This window comes from Mustelus asterias, chromosome 10 (genome assembly GCF_964213995.1).
Source record: "Mustelus asterias chromosome 10, sMusAst1.hap1.1, whole genome shotgun sequence".
In the NCBI taxonomy this organism is placed as follows: domain Eukaryota; kingdom Metazoa; phylum Chordata; class Chondrichthyes; order Carcharhiniformes; family Triakidae; genus Mustelus; species Mustelus asterias.
The window spans coordinates 126,620,058-126,640,659 of record NC_135810.1 but is presented as its reverse complement, the minus strand read 5'-3'; the positions used below and the strand labels follow the sequence as shown (position 1 = coordinate 126,640,659).

General features: G+C 47.8%; 1 protein-coding gene across 1 annotated transcript in view; it reads left to right on the top strand.

Annotated features, from left to right (window-relative positions):
• dnhd1 (dynein heavy chain domain 1) overlaps positions 1–20,602 on the top strand; it is a 261,227-nt gene that overhangs the window by 45,208 nt on the left and 195,417 nt on the right. The window contains exons 5-6 of the mRNA XM_078221475.1: positions 9,052–9,303; positions 13,407–13,529. Of these exons, the coding sequence (XP_078077601.1) occupies positions 9,052–9,303; positions 13,407–13,529 (375 nt within the window). The remainder of the gene's footprint in view (positions 1–9,051; positions 9,304–13,406; positions 13,530–20,602) is intronic.

Genomic DNA, 20,602 nt, shown 5'->3' with positions numbered 1-20,602 from the left:
GATTCCACTCACCCACCACCCTCTGTGTGAAAAACTTCCCCCTAACATTTCCCCTGTACCTACCCCCCCCCCCCCCCCCCCCCCCCCCAGCATCTTAAACCTGTGTCCTCTCGTAGCAGCCATTTCCACCCTGGGAAAAAGCCTCTGAGAGTCCACCCGATCTATGCCTCTCAACATCTTATACACCTCTATTAGGTCTCCTCTCATCCTTCGTCTCTCCAAGGAGAAAAGACCGAGCTCCCTCAGCCTATCCTCATAAGGCATGCCACTCAATCCAGGCAACATCCTTGTAAATCTCTTCTGCACCCTTTCAATCTTTTCCACATCCTTCCTGTAATGAGGCGACCAGAGTACCTTAGTACCTTACTTCGGTACTTTTCCTCGAGAATACCTCCTTCCAATTTACGCCTCTAATCTCCTGCCTGATGGCTTCATATTTCCCCTTACTCCAGATAAACACTTTCCCAGCTTGCCTGATCCTATCTCTTTCCAATGCTAGCGTAAAGGAGATAGAGTTATGATCACTATCCCCAAGATGCTCTCCCACTGAGAGATCCGACACCTGTCCAGGCTCATTAGCCATTACCAGATCGAGTACAGCCTCTCCTCCTGTAGGCTTATCCACATGCTGTGTCAGGAAACCCTCCTGAACACACCTAACAAACTCTTCCCCATCCAAACCCCTTACCCTAGGGATATTCCAATCGATGTTTAGAACATAGAACATAGAACATTACAGCGCAGAACAGGCCCTTCGGCCCACGATGTTGCACCGACCAGTTAAAAAAAAACTGTGACCCTCCAACCTAAACCAATTTCTTTTCGTCCATGAACCTATCTACGGATCTCTTAAACGCCCCCAAACTAGGCGCATTTACTACTGATGCTGGCAGGGCATTCCAATCCCTCACCACCCTCTGGGTAAAGAACCTACCCCTGACATCGGTTCTATAACTACCCCCCCTCAATTTAAAGCCATGCCCCCTCGTGCTGGATTTCTCCATCAGAGGAAAAAGGCTATCACTATCCACCCTATCTAAACCTCTAATCATCTTATATGTTTCAATAAGATCCCCTCTTAGCCGCCGCCTTTCCAGCGAAAACAATCCCAAATCCCTCAGCCTCTCCTCATAGGATCTCCCCTCCATACCAGGCAACATCCTGGTAAACCTCCTCTGCACCCTCTCCAAAGCCTCCACATCCTTCCTGTAATGTGGGGACCAGAACTGCACACAGTACTCCAAGTGCGGCCGCACCAGAGTTGTGTACAGTTGCAACATAACGCTACGACTCCTAAATTCAATCCCCCTACCAATAAACGCCAAGACACCATATGCCTTCTTAACAACCTTATCTACTTGATTCCCAACTTTCAGGGATCTATGCACACATACACCTAGATCCCTCTGCTCCTCCACACTATTCAAAGTCCTCCCGTTAGCCCTATACTCAACACATCTGTTATTCCTACCAAAGTGAATTACCTCACACTTCTCCGCATTAAACTCCATCCGCCACCTCTCGGCCCAACTTTGCAACCTGTCTAAGTCTTCCTGCAAACTACGACACCCTTCCTCACTGTCTACCACACCACCGACTTTGGTGTCATCAGCAAATTTGCTAATCCACCCAACTATACCCTCATCCAGATCATTAATAAATATTACAAACAGCAGTGGCCCCAAAACAGATCCCTGAGGTACACCACTTGTAACCGCACTCCATGATGAATATTTACTATCAACCACCACCCTCTGTTTCCTATCCGCTAGCCAATTCCTGATCCAATTTCCTAGATCACCCCCAATCCCATACATCTGCATTTTCTGCAGAAGCCTACCATGGTGAACCTTATCAAACGCCTTACTAAAATCCATATATACCACGTCCACTGCCTTGCCCCCATCCACCTCCTTGGTCACTTTCTCAAAAAACTCAATAAGGTTAGTAAGGCACGACCTACCTGCCACAAAACCATGCTGACTATCACCTATCAATTCATTACTCTCCAAATAACTATAAATCCTATCCCTTATAATTTTTTCCAACATCTTGCCGACAACAGAAGTGAGACTCACCGGTCTATAATTCCCGGGGAAGTCTCTGTTCCCCTTCTTAAACAATGGGACATTTGGGAAATTAAAGTCTCCCATCACGACAACCTGTTATTACTACATCTCTCCAGGATCTGTTTCCCTATCTGCTCCTCAACATCCCTGTTACTATTGGGCGGCCTGTAGAAAACACCCAGCAAAGTTATCGACCCCTTCCCGCTCTGGACTTCCACCCACAATCCACAAATACATAAAGGGCAAATGAGTAACAAGGGAGAGAATAGGGTCTCTTAAGGATCAACAAGGTAATCTATGTGCGGATCCACAAGAACATAAGAACATAAGAAATAGGAGCAGGAGTAGGCCATCTAGCCCCTCGAGCCTGCCCCGCCATTCAATAAGATCATGGCTGATCTGAAGTGGATCAGTTCCACTTACCCGCCTGATCCCTATAACCCGTAATTCCCTTACCGATCAGGAATCCATCTATCCAAGAGATGTTTGAGATCCTAAATGAATATTTCTCATCAGTATTTACTGTTGAGAAAAGCATGGATGTTAGGGAACTTGGGGAAATAAATAGTGATGTCTTGAGGAGTGTACATATTACAGAGAAGGAGGTGCTGGAAGTCTTAAAGCGCATCAAGGTAGATAAATCTGCGGGACCTGATGAGGTATATCCCAGGACGTTGTGGGAGGCTCGGGAGGAAATTATGGGTCCCCTCGTCGAGATATTTGAATCATCGATAGTCACGGGTGAGATGCCTGAAGATTGGAGAGTGGCAAATGTTGTGCCTTTGTTTAAAAAGGGCTGCAGGGAAAAGCCTGGGAACTACAGGCCAGTGAGCCTCACATCTGTGGTGGATAAATTGTTGGAAGGTATTGTGAGAGACAGGATCTACAGGTATTTAGAGATGCAAGGACTGATTAGGGACAGTCAGCATGGCTTTGTGAGTGGAAAATCATGTCTCACAAATTTAATTGAGTTTTTTGAAGGGATAACCAAGAAGGTAGATGAGGGCAGTGCAGTTGATGTTGCCTACATGGACTTTGGCAAGGCCTTTGACAAGGTACCGCATGGTAGGTTCTTGCATAAGGTTAAATCTCACGGGATACATGGTGAGGTATCTAAATGGATACAAAATTGGCTTCTTGACAGAAGCCAGAGGGTGGTTGTAGAGAATTGTTTTTCAAACTGGAGGCCTGTGACCATCGGTGTGCCTCAGGGATCAGTGCTGGGTCCACTGTTATTTGTCATTTATATTAATGATTTGGATGAGAATACAGGGGGCATGGTTAGTAAGTTTGCAGATGACACCAAGATTGGTGGCATGGTGGACAGTGAGGAAGGTTATCTCCAATTGCAGCGGGATCTTGATCAATTGGGCCAGTGGGCTGACGAATGGCAGATGGAGTTTAATTTAGACAAATGCGAGGTAATGCATTTTGGTAGATTGAACCAGGGCAGGACTTACTCAGTTAATGGTAGGGCGTTGGGGAGAGTTACAGAACAAAGAGATCTAGGGGTACAGGTTCATAGCTCCTTGAAAGTGGAGTCACAGGTGGACAGAGTGGTGAAGAAAGCATTCGGCATGCTTGGTTTCATCGGTTGGAACATTGAATACAGGAGTTGGGACGTCTTGTTGAAGTTGTATAAGACATTGGTAAGGCCACACTTGGAATACTGTGTGCAATTCTGGTCACCCTATTATAGAAAGGATATTATTAAACTAGAAAAAGTGCAGAAAAGATTTACTCGGATGCTACCGGGACTTGATGGATTGAGTTAGAAAGAGAGGCTGGATAGACTGGGACTTTTTTCTCTGGAGTGTAGAAGGCTGAGGGGTGACCTTATAGAGGTCTATAAAATAATAAGGGGCATAGACAAGGTAGATAGTCAATATCTTTTCCCAAAGGTAGGGGAGTCTAAAACTAGAGGGCATAGGTTTAAGGTGAGAGGGGAGAGTTACAAAAGTGTCCAGAGGGGCAATTTTTTCACACAGAGGGTGGTGAGTGTCTGGAACAAGCTGCCAGAGGGAGTAGTAGAGGCGGGTACAATTTTAACTTTTAAAAAGCATTGAGATAGTTACATGGGTAAGATGGGTATAGAGGGATATGGGCCAAATGCGGGCAATTGGGATTAGCTTAGGGGTTTTAAAAAATAAATAACGGCGGCATGGACAAGTTGGGCTGAAGGGCCCATTTCCATGCTGTAAACCTTTATGACATGCACACACTCACACCCACACATTCTCACACACACACACATACACACTCACACACCCACACACAAAATCACACTCACACACTCACACTCACACACACTCACATCACACTCACACACACACTCACACACACACTCACACACACACTCACACACACACACTCACACACACACTCACACACTCACTCACACACTCACTCACACACTCACTCACACACTCACAAAATCACACTCACACATTCACACTCACACATGCACACACTCACACACGCACACACACACATTCACACACACACACACTCACACACACACACCCACTCACAAAATCACACTCACACATTCACACTCACACACACACACTCACACATGCACACACACGCACACACACACATTCACACACACACACACTCACACACGCACACACACACTCACTCACACTCCCACACTCACACACACACACACTCACACACACACATTCACACACACACAAACACTCACACTCACACACACTCACACACACACATTCACACACACACACATCTCACGCACACACACACTCACACACACACGCACACACTCACACACACGCACACTCACTCACACACACGCACTCACGCACACACACTCACAAACTCACACACTCATGCACACACTCACACACTTAACGCACACATACACACAGAACTAGCGCATACATCCACAGAACAACCACATACCCGCACACACACTCACACACACACTCACCTCACACACACACTCACACACACACACAGACACACACACGCACACACTCACACTCACACGCTCACTTATTCACACACACACTCACTCATACACACACTCACACACACACCCACTCACATACTCACACACACAGCCACACACACACACAAACTCACCCACACACACACTCACACACACAAACACACACATTCCCACACACACACTCACACACACACACACTCACTCGCACACACACACACACACACATTCACACACACACACTCACTCACTCAAGCACACACACTCACGCACACACACTCACGCACACACACACACTCACTCACGCACGCGCACTCACACAAACTCACACACTCATGCACACACTCACACACTTAACGCACACATAAACACAGAACTAGCGCATTCATCCATAGAACAACCACATACCCGCACACACACTCACACACACACTCACATCACACGCACACACTCACACACACACGCACACACTCATTCACACACACACTCACTCATACACACACTCACACACACACACACTCACACACACACACACTCACACACACACATTCACACCCACACACTCACGCACACACACTCACTCACACACGCACACACTCACACACACACTCTCGCACTCACACACTCACACACAAGCACTCACACACACACACGCACTCACACATTCACATTCACACACACACACACTCACTCACGCACACACACTCACACACTCACTCATGCACACACACACACTCACACACTCACTCACGCACACACACTCACACACTCACTCACACACACATTCATGCACACACTCACACACACACACACACACTCACGCACACACACTCACACACTCACTCACACACACACACACACTCACATTCATGCACACACACACACACTCACTCACACACACATTCATGCACACACACACACTCACTAACACACTCACTCACACACTCAACGCACACATGCACACAGAACTAGCGCATACATCCACAGAACAACCACATACCCGCACATGAACACTGAACTCGTACGCACGCACACACACTCACACAGAACCAGAACTCAAGCGCACACACACACACGCACAGAACCAGTGCACGTGCACACACAGAACCAGTGTGCACACACACACACACACAGAACCAGCACGCGCGCACACACACAGAACCAGTGTGCACACACATGCACAAAACCAGCGCGTGCACACACTCAAGAACCAGTGCGCACACACATGCACAGAACCAGAGCGTACACAAACATATGCACAGAACCAGTGTGCGTGCACACACACACACACAGTACCAGCACGTGCACTCACACACACAAACACACTCACACACACACTCACACACTCACACACACTCACTCACACACACACACACACACATTCACACAAACACACTCACACTCACACACACAAACACACTCACACACACACTCACACACACACTCACACACTCACACACACTCACACACACATTCACACAAACACACTCACACTCACACACACAAACACACACACACAAACACACTCACACACAAACACACAAAACCAGTGCGTGCACACATGCACAGAACCAGAAACACACTCACACACACACACACACACAAACACACTCACACACACTCACACACACACACACTCACACACACACACTCACACACACACACACTCACACACACACACTCACACTCTCACACACACACTCTCACACACACACACTCACACACACTCACACACACACACTCACACTCACACACACACTCACACACACTCACTCACACACTCACACACACACACACACACAAACACACTCACACACACACACACACACACACACACACACTCACACACACACACTCACACACACACACACTCACACACACACACACTCACACACACACTCACACATACTCCGCATTAGCAACTATGGGATAGGCTGTTCAATTTTTGTGAATGGGATGCTTTTAGATGCAGTAATCCAGGACAAAATGTGTCATAATTTGAACAAAAGTAGTGAAGGTCAGTCCGCATGAATTGTTCAGGGACTGTTTTAATTGAGGTTTTAGATGAGGTAACAGATAGGGTCGATGAGGATAATGTTGTTGATGTGGATGGATGACATGGATTTCCAAAAGGCATTTGCCACACAACAGACTTGTGAGAAAAGTCACAGCTCAGGGAATAAAAGCGACAGCAGCAACATGGATACCGATTGCCTGGGTGACAGGAAGCAGATAATGGATCTTTTTGAGATGTATATCATAGAAATCTTAGAAACCCTACAGTGCAGAAAGAGGCCATTCGGCCCATCGAGTCTGCACCGACCACAATCCCACCCCAGGCCCTACCCCCATATCCCTACATATTTACCCGCTAATCCCTCTAATCTACACATCCCAGGACACTAAGGGCAATTTTAGCATGGCCAATCAACCTAACCCGCACATCTTTCAGACTGTGGGAGGAAACCGGAGGAAACTCTGGGAGGAAATATGTGCATAAATCATTAAAGATGGCAGGACAGGTTGAGCTAGGTTAATAAAGCTTACAGTATCCTGGGCTTTATTAATAGTGGCATAGAAATCATAGAATTATAGATTCTACAGTGCAAAAGGAGGCCATTCGGCCCATCGAGTCTGCACCAACAACAATCCCACCCAGGTCCTATCCCCGAAAACCCACGTATTTACACCACTAATCCCTCTAACATACATATCCCGGGACACTAAGAGGCAATTTAGCACGGCCAATCAACCTAACCCGCACATCTTTCAGACTGTGGGAGGAAACCGGAGCACCCGGAGGAAACCCACGCAGACACGGGGAGAACGTGCAAACTCCACACAGACAGTGACCCAAGCCGGGAATCGAACCCAGATCCCTGGCACTGTGAAGCAGCAGTGCTAACCACTGTGCCACCATGCTGCCCAGAGAAGAAAGCAAGGGAGTTATGGTAAACCTGTATAAAACAGCTGTGTCTGGACACCGCATTTTTCAGAAGAATATGAAAGTATTAGAGAGAGTTCAGAAAAGATTCATGACAATGATTCCTCGGGTGAGAAACCACAGTTATGAGGATAGATTGGAGAGGTTGGGACTGTTTTCCTCGGAGAAGAGAAAGTTGAGAGGAGATTTGATAGAGATGTTCAAAATCAAGAGGGGCCTGGACAGGGTAGATGGGGAGAAACTGTTCTCACTGGTGGAAGGATCGAGAATGAGAGGACACAGATTTAATGTAATTGGTAAATGAAGTAATGGAGATAGGAGGAGAAACTTTTTCACACCACGCGTAGTTAGGTACTTGTGTGAGAGTTGGGACTGACTGTGTCGTCCTTACAGAGGATCAATACAGACACAATGGGCTGAATGACCTCCTTTGTGCTGCAACCATTCAATGGTTCAAAGATCCTGTGAGTATGAGGAGAGTGCACCAGCTCACGGTACGCTGGACGTCCCTCTGTCTGATGATATTCTGTATCCATTCACCAATGCTCCATACGCACATTCCTCTCTAATACTATGTGACTCCCACTCTAATTCTGTAAATAACATAAAGATTTATCTGGTTCAGCTTTTATTTTCCAGCTTTTACTCCCAAACATAGTCTGATATCATCAACCAGTTTAGAACCCTTCTAAAAACTGTTGCAAAAATGTCACTTTATTGTAAACACTTCAATAATATCCAATATTCTCTTTTATTGTGGAACCCTTTCTCATATTATCTTAACTAACAGTTTTCAACTCTGTCATAGTCTCGAATCAGTGTTTAATACTCTCAACTATTATTGGCTACTTTGCTCTCTCACTTTGGAACTCCAGCTGATATATCCCACAGTCTATCACGGACAGTCTCTTCTTATCTTCTTTTGTTTGTAGCTCAATCAGACAGTTTAAATGTGATGCTGCCTTATACTGTCTTATCGTAGACTGCCTGATTTCCTGCTATCTTGATGTAGCCCTGTCTATCGCACTCTGATGGTCTGATTCGCTGAGTTCTTGTTGGTGATGCAGGTACGTGAAGACAGCTACAAAATGATTCAAGACTGTGAGACACAGCTGGAGCTAATAATTGGCAACTTCCTGAAGGAGCCAGTGCACGTCCAGCGGGTGCAGCAAGAGACGGCTGAAAAACACCTGCAAGAGGCCAGACAGGTGACTCAGAACCTGGGGCGTTTGGGAGGTCTGGTCAGTCACATGATGGTGCAGAATCTCATCAGCCTGGCCCAAGACAAGGTCAGCCACTTTGTTGAAGATGTATTGCAGGTACGAGCCTTTAAAATACCCAGAATTGGAGAAGACAGGGTGGCTGTAACTGCCAATCTCACCACCTTCCAATCTGTAACATGAGAACATCAGAAATAGGGCAGGAGTTAAACACATGACCCATTGAGCCCGCTCCACCATTCAACGCAATCACGGCTGATCTTTCACCTCAGTTTCATTTTCCCACCCACTCCCCTCAGCTTAAAATATATTCAACGATGGAGCATCCACAACCCACTGGGGGAGAAAATCCAAAGACCCACAACAGTGAAGAAATTTCTTCTCATCTCAGTCCAAAATGATCAGCCCCTTATCCTGAGACTGTGCCCCCATGTTCTAGATTTCCCCACCAGTGGAAACAATCTCTCAGTGTCTCCCCGTCAAACCCCCTCAGAATCCTGTGGGTTTCAATGAGATCTCCTCTTATTCTAAACTCCAGAGAACAGAAACCCAATTTACGCAGCCTCTCACCATTGGACAACCCCCTCATCCCAGGGACCAGTCTAGTGAACCTTTGCTGTGCCGCCTCCAATGCAAGTCTATCCTTTCTTAAATGTGGAGACCAAAACTGCACACCGTATTCCAGGTGTGGTCGCACCAAATCCCTGTACAACTCTTTTGGCAGATCCAATGGGATGAAGCAGCAGTATAATATGAAGGGTACCATTCTTAGCAGTGTAGAGGATCAGAAGGACCTTGGGGTCCGGGTCCATAGGACTCTTAAATTGGCCTCGCAGGTGGAGGATGCGGTCAAGAAGGCGTACGGCGTACTGGCCTTCATTAATCGAGGGATTGAGTTTAGGAGTCGGGAGATAATGCTGCAGCTTTATAGGACCCTGGTTAGACCCCACTTGGGAGTACTGCGCGCAGTTCTGGTCACCTCATTACAGGAAAGATGTTGAAGCCATTGAAAGGGTGCAGAGGAGATTTACAAGGATGTTGCCTGGATTGGGGGGCATGCCTTATGAGGATAGGTTGAGGGAGCTTGGTCTCTTCTCCCTGGAGAGACGAAGGATGAGAGGTGACCTGATAGAGGTTTACAAGATGTTGAGAGGTCTGGATAGGGTAGACTCTCAGAGGCTATTTCCAAGGGCTGAAATGGTTGCTACGAGAGGACACAGGTTTAAGGTGCTGGGGGGTAGGTACAGAGGAGATGTCAGGGGTAAGTTTTTCACTCAGAGGGTGGTGGGTGAGTGGAATCGGCTGACGTCGGTGGTGGTGGAGGCAAACTCGTTGGGGTCTTTTAAGAGACTTCTGGATGAGTACATGGGATTTAATGGGATTGAGGGCTATAGATAGGCCTAGAGGTGGGGATGTGATCGGCGCAACTTGTGGGCCGAAGGGCCTGTTTGTGCTGTGGCTTTCTATGTTCTATGTTCTAGCAAGTTTCTTTATTCCTGTACTCCAATGCCCTCGTAATAAAGGCCAACATGCCATTGGCCATTCTAATTGCTTACAGCAGCTACATGCTAACTTGTACAAGCACACACCAATCAGTTTAAACATCAACACTTACAAGTTTCTACCCTTTGAAAATATTCTGCTTTATTATTCTTTCAACTAAGGTGAATAACTTCACACTTCCCTGTCTTATTCTCCATCTGCCATTTGTTGTCCATTCACTTAACCTGTCAATGTCTTTTTGCAACCTCTCTGTGTCCACCCCACAGATTACTTTTCCACCTAGCTTGGTATGATCAGTAAACTTGGATACATTACGCTTTGTCTCTCTGTGTCATTAACATGGATTAGAAATAATATCTGCTCATCTAAATTTGGCCAGATGAATATCCCTGATTGTAATTGCTCCTACCAATGGCATGTGTGCCTCTAGCTACATGGGCCCTAAGTTCTGGAATTCTCTCTCGACACCTCTCTGCTCCCTACATCACTTTCTCGATACCTCTCTGCTCTCTACCTCGCTTTCCCAACACCTCTTCCTGAAGGAGCCAGTGCACGTCCAGCGGGTGCAGCAAGAGACGGCTGAAAAACACCTGCAAGAGGCCAGACAGGTGACTCAGAACCTGGGGCGTTTGGGAGGTCTGATCAGTCACATGATGGTGCAGAATCCCATCACCTGGCCCAAGACAAGGTCAGCCACTGTATTGAAGATGTATTGCTCCCTATCTCACTTTCTCGACACCCTTCTGCCTCCCTACCTCACTTTCCTGACATCACTCTGCTCCCTACCTCGCTTTCTCAACACCTCTCTGCTCCCTACCTCACTTTCTCAACACCTCTCTGCTCCCTACCTCGCTTTCTCAACACCTCTCTGCCTCCCTACCTCGCTTTCCTCATTTAAGACAATCCTTAAAATCTACCTCCTTGACCAAGCCTTTGATCATTTGACCCATTGGCCAATAACGTGCAAGCTCCAGAGCATTGTGCCTTGGGGGTGGGGTTCCACAGAGATGCCACCCCTCCCACTGCGTACTGGACTTTCCCAGCTAAGGGAAGTTCAGACTGCGCTGGGAACCATCTGAAAGTGCAGTATAAATCAGAACGTTGGAGCAGTTCAGTCTGTCTCACAGTTAGAGTTACCCAGAAAAACTTCAAAAGAATTACAACCACTTCTAATTTCTGGATAACTATAACACTGACCCACGCCCAGTGAAACGCCAAACCCCCCATGGGATTCCCCCCATTAGCCCCCTGCTTATGCTCCCCTGCCACCTCACATTCCTCTACACAACTCGAGCCCCAATCCCAGCCTGGCCTCCACTCCCTGCCGCCACCCCAGCCTGACCTGACCTCCATCTGCTGGCTTCAACCGAACCCCACCTACTCAACCTGACACAGCTCCAACCATCACAACCTGCCTCACTGGCTATGACTGCCTCAACCAGATTAGCCCAGGTTGGACCACCCTCCACCCACACCACCCAGAGCCCAAGACAACCCCGCCACTGCAGACATTGCCTGAGCCAATCACCTCTCCACTCGGAAAACAGGCCTGACCTGAACCACCCCCACCCTTCCCCACAGACATGCCCATCCCAGAGGGTGTACATGGGGGTGTGGGAGGGGGAATGGGGGGGGAGAGTCAGTGATAGGGGAGAGTGTACATAGATAGAACAGTACAGCACAGAACAGGCCCTTCGGCCCACAATGTTGTGCCGAGCTTTGTCTGAAACCCAGATCAAGCTATTTCCTCCCTATCATCCCGAAGTACTCCATGTGACTATCCAATAGCTTCTTAAATGTTCCTAAAGTTTCTGACTCCACTATCCCTGCAGGCAGTCCATTCCACACCCCAACCACTCTCTGAGTAAAAAACCTACCTCGGACATCCTTCCTATATCTCCCACCATGAACCCTATAGTTATGCCCCCTAGTTACCGCTCCATTCACCCGAGGAAATAGTCTTTGAACGTTCACTCTATCTATCCCCCTCATCATCTTATAAACCTCTATCAAATCTCCTCTCAACCTCCTCCGCTCCAAAGAGTAAAGCCCAAGTTCCCTCAACCTTTCCTCATAAGACCTACCCTCCAAACCAGGCAGCATCCTGGTAAATCTCCTCTGCACTCTTTCCAGTGTCTCTACATCCTTCTTGTAGTGAGGTGACCAGAACTGCACACAATATTCCAAATGTGGTCTCACCAAGGTCCTGTACAGTTGCAGCATAACCCCACGGCTCTTAAACTCCAACCCCCTGTTAATAAAAGCTAACACACTATAGGCCTTCTTCACAGCTCTATCCACTTGAGTGGCAACCTTCAGAGATCTGTGGATATGAACCCCAAGATCTCTCTGTTCCTCCACATTCTTCAGAACCCTACCTTTGACCCTGTAATCCACATTTAAATTTGTCCTACCAAAATGAATCACCTCGCATTTGTCAGGGTTAAACTCCATTTGCCACATGGGGGTGTGAGAGGGGGAATGGGGGGGAGAGTCAGTGATGGGGGAGAGTGGACATGGGGGTGTGAGAGGGGGAATGGGGGGTAGAGTCAGTGATGGGGGAGAGTGTACATGGGGGTGTGAGAGGGGGAATGGGGGGGAGAGTCAGTGATGGGGGAGAGGTTAAATGGGTGTGATTTTGACCAGAATGTGTTGAAGGATTGTGAGAGCTCGATGTTCTGTGTTTATTTTGTCTCAAGACAAGAAGCGAATCGCGGGTGCCGTTCTTGATGGTGAAATTGGATTTTGATGCTGAGGGTCACATGATCACGGTGCCATCTCGCCAGCTGCTATTGACAAAACTATCGGATGTTCTGAAGTCGGTGGGTGAAAGCATCCTCACTGTGAGTACCACATCGACACGGGAACTCCTGCAGCCAGCAGTCAGTTCCTACTGCTATCCCACTTAGCATTGCCATAGTGCACTGTCAGAGGGTCAGTGCTGAGGGAGTGCCGCACTGTCAGAGGGTCAGTGCTGAGGGAGTGCCGCACTGTCAGAGGGTCAGTGCTGAGGGAGTGCCGCACTGTCAGAGGGTCAGTACTGAGGGAGTGCCGCACTGTCAGAGGGTCAGTACTGAGGGAGTGCCGCACTGTCAGAGGGTCAGTACTGAGGGAGTGCTTCACTGACAGAGGGTCAGTGCTGAGGGAGTGCCGCACTGTCAGAGGGTCAGTACTGAGGGAGTGCCGCACTGTCAGAGGGTCAGTACTGAGGGAGTGCCGCACTGTCAGAGGGTCAGTGCTGAGGGAGCACCGCACTGTCAGAGGGTCAGTACTGAGGGAGCACCGCACTGTCAGAGAGTCAGTACTGAGGGAGTGCCGCACTGTCAGAGGGTCAGTACTGAGGGAGTGCTGCACTGTCAGAGGGTCAGTACTGAGGGAGCACCGCACTGTCAGAGGGTCAGTACTGAGGGAGTGCCGCACTGTCAGAGGGTCAGTGCTGAGGGATTGCCGCACTGTCAGAGGGTTAGTACTGAGGGAGTGCCGCCCTGTCAGAGGGTCAGTGCTGAGGGAGCGCCGCACTGTCAGAGGGTCAGTACTGAGGGAGTGCCGCACTGTCAAAGGGTCAGTACTGAGGGAGTGCTGCACTGTCAGAGGGTCAGTGCTGAGGGAGTGCCGCACTGTCAGAGGGTCAGTGCTGAGGGAGTGCCGCACTGTCAGAGGGTCAGTACTGAGTGAAAACCAGCAGGAAATGTAAAAAAACAGACAGTAAAAGATTCAATCCGTCAAAATGAAAAGAGTTAGTGGAAGCGAGCATTGGTCCTATGGACAGTGAGAGTGTGAGATTCATAATGGGGAATGAGCCTATGGCAGAGTTTATCAACAACTCTTTTGTATCTGACTTTTCAGTTGGAGATACAGAAAGTGTAGCTCGCCTAACGTGTTGCAGGGAATGTGCTAGAATCCAGAGGAAAGGAGTCGCAGGATATTTGGAAAATCATCATATAATGAGAGGGAAGTAACATGTTTTTGTGAAGGAAAATGATGTTTGACCGATTTGTTAGAGTTCTTTGAGGTTGTAATAAACAACATGGATAAAGGGGAACAAGTGGAGGTTGTGTATTTGGATTTCCAAACGTATTTGTCATGTGGTACATGAAAGGTCACTGGACAAGATCCGAGCTCATGGTGCTGGGGGTGATATAACTCTGGGCATTGCCTCATGGCAGTGAAGGAAGGGCCACATCGACACTATGAAGGCTTTGAACAAAGAACAAAGAAAATTACAGCACAGAAACAGGCCCTTCGGCCCTCCAAGCCTGCACTGACCATGCTGCCCGACTTAACTAAAACCCCCTACCCTTCCGGGGACCATATCCCTCTATTCCCATCCTATTCATGTATTTGTCAAGATGCCCCTTAAAAGTCACTCCTGTATCCGCTTCCACTACCTCCCCTGGCAGCGAGTTCCAGGCACCCACCACCCTCTGTGTAAAAAATCTGCTTTAAACCTTGCCCTCGCACCTTAAACCTGTGCCCCCTAGTAATTGACTCTTCCACCCTGGGAAAAAGCTTCTGACTATCCATTCTGTCTATGTCTCTCATAATCTTGTAGACTTCTATCAGGTCACTTCTCAACCTCCGTTGTTCCAGTGAGAACAAACCAAGTTTAGAAACATAGAAACATAGAAAAACTACAGCACAATACAGGTCCTTCAGCCCACAGTTGTGCCGAACATGTCCCTACCTTAGCAATTACTAGGCTTACCTATAACCCTCTATCTTACTAAGTTCCATGTACTTATCTAAAAGTCTCTTAAAAGACCCGATGGAATCCGCCTCCACCACCGTTGCTGGCAGCCCATTCCACACACCCACCACCCTCTGGGTGAAAAACTTACCCCTGACATCTCCTCTGTACCTACTCCCCAGCACCTTAAACCTGTGTCCTCTTGTGGCAACCATTTCAGCCCTGGGAAAAAGCCTCTGACTATCCACTCGATCAATACCTCTCAACATCTTATACACCTCTATCAGGTCACCCCTCATCCTTCATCTCTCCAAGGAGAAAAGGGTGAGCTCACTCAACCTATCCTCATAAGGCATGTTCCCCAACCCAGGCAACATCCTTGTAAATCCCTTTCTATGGCTTCCACATCCTTCCTGTAATGAGGCGACCAGAACTGAGCACAGTACTCCAAGTGTGGTCTGACCAGGGTCTTATATAGCTGCAACATTATCTCACGACTCCTAAACTCAATTCCTCGATTGATGAAGGCCAGTACACCATACGCCTTCTTAACCACAGCCTCAACCTGCACAGCTGCTTTGAGCGTCCTATGAACTCAGACCCCAAGATCCTTCTGATCTTCCACTCTGCCAAGAGTCCTACCATTAATATTATATTCCGCCATCCTATTTGACCTGCCAAAATGAACCACCTCACACTTATCTGGGTTGAACTCCATCTGCCACTTCTCCGCCCAGTCTTGCATCCTATCAATGTCTCGCTGCAACTTCTGACATCCCTCCACACTATCCACAACACCTCCAACCTTTGTGTCATCAGCAAACTTACCAACCCATCCGTCCACTTCCTCATCCAAGTCATTTATAAAAATCACAAAGAGCAAGGGTCCCAGAACAGATCCCTGGGGCATTCCACTGGTGACGGACCTCCATGCAGAACATGACCCATTTATAACCACTCTTTGCCTTTTGTGGGCAAGCCAGTTCTGGATCCACATAGCAATGTCCCTTTGGATCCCATGCCCCCTCACTTTCTCAATAAGGCTTGCATGGGGCACCTTATCAAATGCCTTGCTGAAGTCCATATATACTACATCTACTGCTCTTCCTTCATCAATGTGTTTAGTCACATCCTCAAAAAATTCAACCAGGCTCGTAAGGCATGATCTGCCTTTGACAAAGCCATGCTGACTATTCTTAATCATATTATACCTCTCCAAATGTTCATAAATCCTGCCTCTCAGGATATTCTCCATCAACTTACCAACCACTGAGGTTAGACTCATTGGTCTATAATTTCCAGGGCTATCCCTATTCCCTTTCTTGAATAAAGGAACAACATCCGCAATCCTCCAATCCTCTGGAACCTCTCCCGTCTCCATTGATGATGCAAAGATCATCGCCAGAGGCTCAGCAATCTCCTCCCTCGCCTCCCACAGTAGCCTGGGGTACATCTCATCCGGTCCCGGCGACTTATCTAACTTGATGCTTTTCAAAAGCTCCAACACATCCTCTTTCTTAATATCTACATGCTCAAGCTTTTCAGTCCACTGCAAGCCTGCTCTACAACCACCAAGATCCTTTTCCATAGTGAATACTGAAGTAAAGTATTCATTAAGTACCTCTGCTATTTCTTCCGATTCCATACAAACTTTCCCACTGTCACACTTGATAGGTCCTATTCTTTCACGTCTTATCCTCTTGCTCTTCACATACTTGTGGAATGCCTTGGGGTTTTCCTTAATCCTGCCTGCCAAGGCCTTCTCATGACCCCTTCTGGCTCTCCTAATTTCCTTCTTAAGATCCTTCCTATTAACCGTATACTCTTCAAGATCTCTAACATTACCTAGCTCCCTGAACCTTTTGTAAGCTTTTCTTTTCTTCTTGACTAGATTCATTACAGCCTTTGTACACCACGGTTCCTGCAACCTACCATAACTTCCCTGTCTCATTGGAACGTTGCTATGCAGAACTCCAGACAAATATTCCCTGAAAATTTGTCACATTTCTTCCATACATTTCCCTGAGAAAACCTCTTTCCAATTTAAGCCTCCAATTTCCTGCCTGATAGCCTCATAATTCCCCTTACTCCAATTAAACACTTTTCTAACTTGTCTGATCCTATCTCTCTCCAATGCTATTGTAAAGGAGATAGAATTATGATCACTATCTCCAAAATGCTCTCCCACTGAGAGATCTGACACCTGACCAGGTTCATTTCCCAATACCAAATCAAGTACAGCCTCTCTTCTTGTTGGCTTATGGACCTACTGTGTCAAGAAACCCTCCTGAACACACCTAACAAACTCCTCCCCATCTACACCCCTTACTCTAGGGAGATTCCAATCAATATTTGGGAAATTAAAATCTCCCATCACGACAACTCTTATTATTACACCTTTCCAGGATCTGTTTCCCTATCTGCTCCTCAACATCCCTGTTACTATTGGGTGGCCTATAGAAAACACCCAGTAAAGTTATTGACCCCTTGCTGTTCCTAACCTCCACGATGTGGAGATGCCGGCGTTGGACTGGGGTAAACACAGTAAGAAGTTTAACAACACCAGGTTAAAGTCCAACAGGTTTATTTGGTAGCAAAAGCCACACAAGCTTTCGGAGCTCCAAGCCCCTTTAACCTCCACCCACAGAGACTCCGTAGACAATCCCTCCATGGTGTCCATCTTTTCTGCAGCCGTGACACTATCTCTGATCAACAGTGCCACTCCCCTACCTCTTTTGCCTCCCTCCCTGTCCCTTCTGAAACATCTGAATCCCGGCACTTGAAGTAGCCAGTCCTGTCCCTGAGCATCCAAGTCTCTGTAATGGCCACCACTTCATATTTCCAAATAGTGATCCACGCTCTAAGCTCATCCACTTTGTTCACAACACTCCTTGCGTTAAAATAGACACATCTCAAACCTTCGGTCTGAGCGCTCCCCTTCTCTATCACCTGCCTATCCTCCCTCTCACACTGTCGGCAAGCTTTCTCTATTTGTGAGCTAACCTCCTCTCTCCCAGTCACTTCATTTTGATTCCCACCCCCCAACCATTCTAGTTTAAACTCTCCTCAGTAGCCTTAGCAAACCTCCCCGCCAGGATATTGGTCCCCCTGGGATTCAAGTGCAACCCATCCTTATTGTACAGGTCACACCTGCCCCAAAAGAGGTCCCAATGATCCAGAAACCTGAATCCCTGCCCCCTGCTCCAATCCCTCAGCCACGCATTTATCCTCCACCTCATTCCATTCCTACTCTCACTGTCGCGTGGCACAGGCAGCAATCCCGAGATTACTACCTTTGCGTTCCTTCTTCTCAACTCCCTTCCCAACTCCCTATATTCTCCTTTCAGGACCTCTTCTCTTTTCCTACCTATGTCATTGGTACCAATATGTACCACGACCTCTGGCTCTTCTCCCTCCCACTTCAGGATATCTTGGACGCGATCAGAAACATCCCGGATCCTGGAACCAGGGAGGCAAACTACCATCCGAGTTTCTTGACCGCGTCCACAGAATCGCCTGTCCGACCCCCTCACTATAGAGTCCCCTACTACTGCCTTCCCCCTCCTTTCCCTACCCTTCTGAGCTACAGAGCCGGACTCTGTGCCAGAGGCACGGCCACTGTTGCTTCCCCCAGGTAGGCTGTCCCCCCCAACAGCACTCAAACAGGAGCACTTATTGTTAAGGGGCACAGCCACTGGGGTACTCTCTAGTACCTGACCTTTCCCCTTCCCCTTCCTAACCGTGACCCACTTGTCTGCCTCCCGTGGCCCCGGTGTGACCACCTGCCTGTAACTCCTCTCTATCACCCCCTCATTCTCCCTGACCAGACGAAGGTCATCGAGCTGCAGCTCCAGTTCCCTAACGTGGTCTCTTAGGAGCTGCAGCTCGACGCACCTGGTGCAGATATGGACGTCCGGGAGACTCGGAGACTCCAGGACCTCCCACATCCGACACCGCCTCACACTCATAATTCCCCCTTTCTTCAAATAACACAGGGAAAACTAAGAACTAAACCTACCCTGCCTAGCCCGTTGAGCCAAAGCCCTTCAGCCTTCACTCTGCTCCCTCTCACTCCGTCGCCCGCTCACAACGCTGCCCGCTGGATAGAGCGGCCTTTTTTTCAAAGGAAAAAAATATATAACTTCCCAGGTGTCACTGGGGCCTACTTCCGGTTTTACCCTCCCAGCTGCTTTAGAGAAAAAAAAACATTCCGAAAATAGAGCAATTTAAAAACACCTCTTACCCACTAGCTCTCCTCTCCTGAAAACACCAGTCTAGCTGCTCCACTGGAACAATGAGGTCGAACCCTCTAAGCTAAGTACCTTTTAAGACACATAATGTTTCTCCAACCTCTCCTCATAGCTAATGCCCTCCATACCAGGCAACATCCTGGTAAATCTTTTCTGTACCCTCTCCAAAGCCTCCACATCCTTCTGGTAGTGTGGTGACCAGAATTGAACACTATATTCCACGTGCGGCCTAATTCAGGTTCTATAAAGCTGTAACATGAACATAGAACATAGAACATAGAACAGTACAGCACAGAACAGGCCCTTCGGCCCACGATGTTGTGCCGAGCTTTATCTGAAACCAACATCAACCTATCCCACTCCCTATCATCCTGGTGTGCTCCATGTGCCTATCCAATAACCGCTTAAATGTTTCTAAAGTGTCCGACTCCACTATCACTGCAGGCAGTCCATTCCACACCCCAACCACTCTCTGCGTAAAGAACCTACCTCTGATATCCGTCCTGTATCTCCCACCACGAACCCTATAGTTATGCCCCCTTGTAATAGCTCCATCCACCCGAGGAAATAGTCTTTGAACGTTCACTCTATCTATCCCCTTCATCATTTTATACACCTCTATTAAGTCTCCCCTCAGCCTCCTCCGCTCCAGAGAGAACAGCCCTAGCTCCCTCAACCTTTCCTCATATGACCTACCCTCCAAACCAGGCAGCATCCTGGTAAATCTCCTCTGCACTCCTTCCAGCGCTTCCACATCCTTCCTATAGTGAGGTTTTTATAGTGTTAGTTTTAACAGCAGTTTTTCAAGTTTAAAGTGAAAACTAGAAGTGGGCAGCAAAGGAGTCTGGGAAGGGTTTTTATTTTAACTTTAAAAGTCAGTTACCTGGGAGGTTCCCCCTCATTGATCCACTGGAGCAAGCTGAGAGGGGTGATTGAAAGCAGCAGTGCTGGTAAGAGA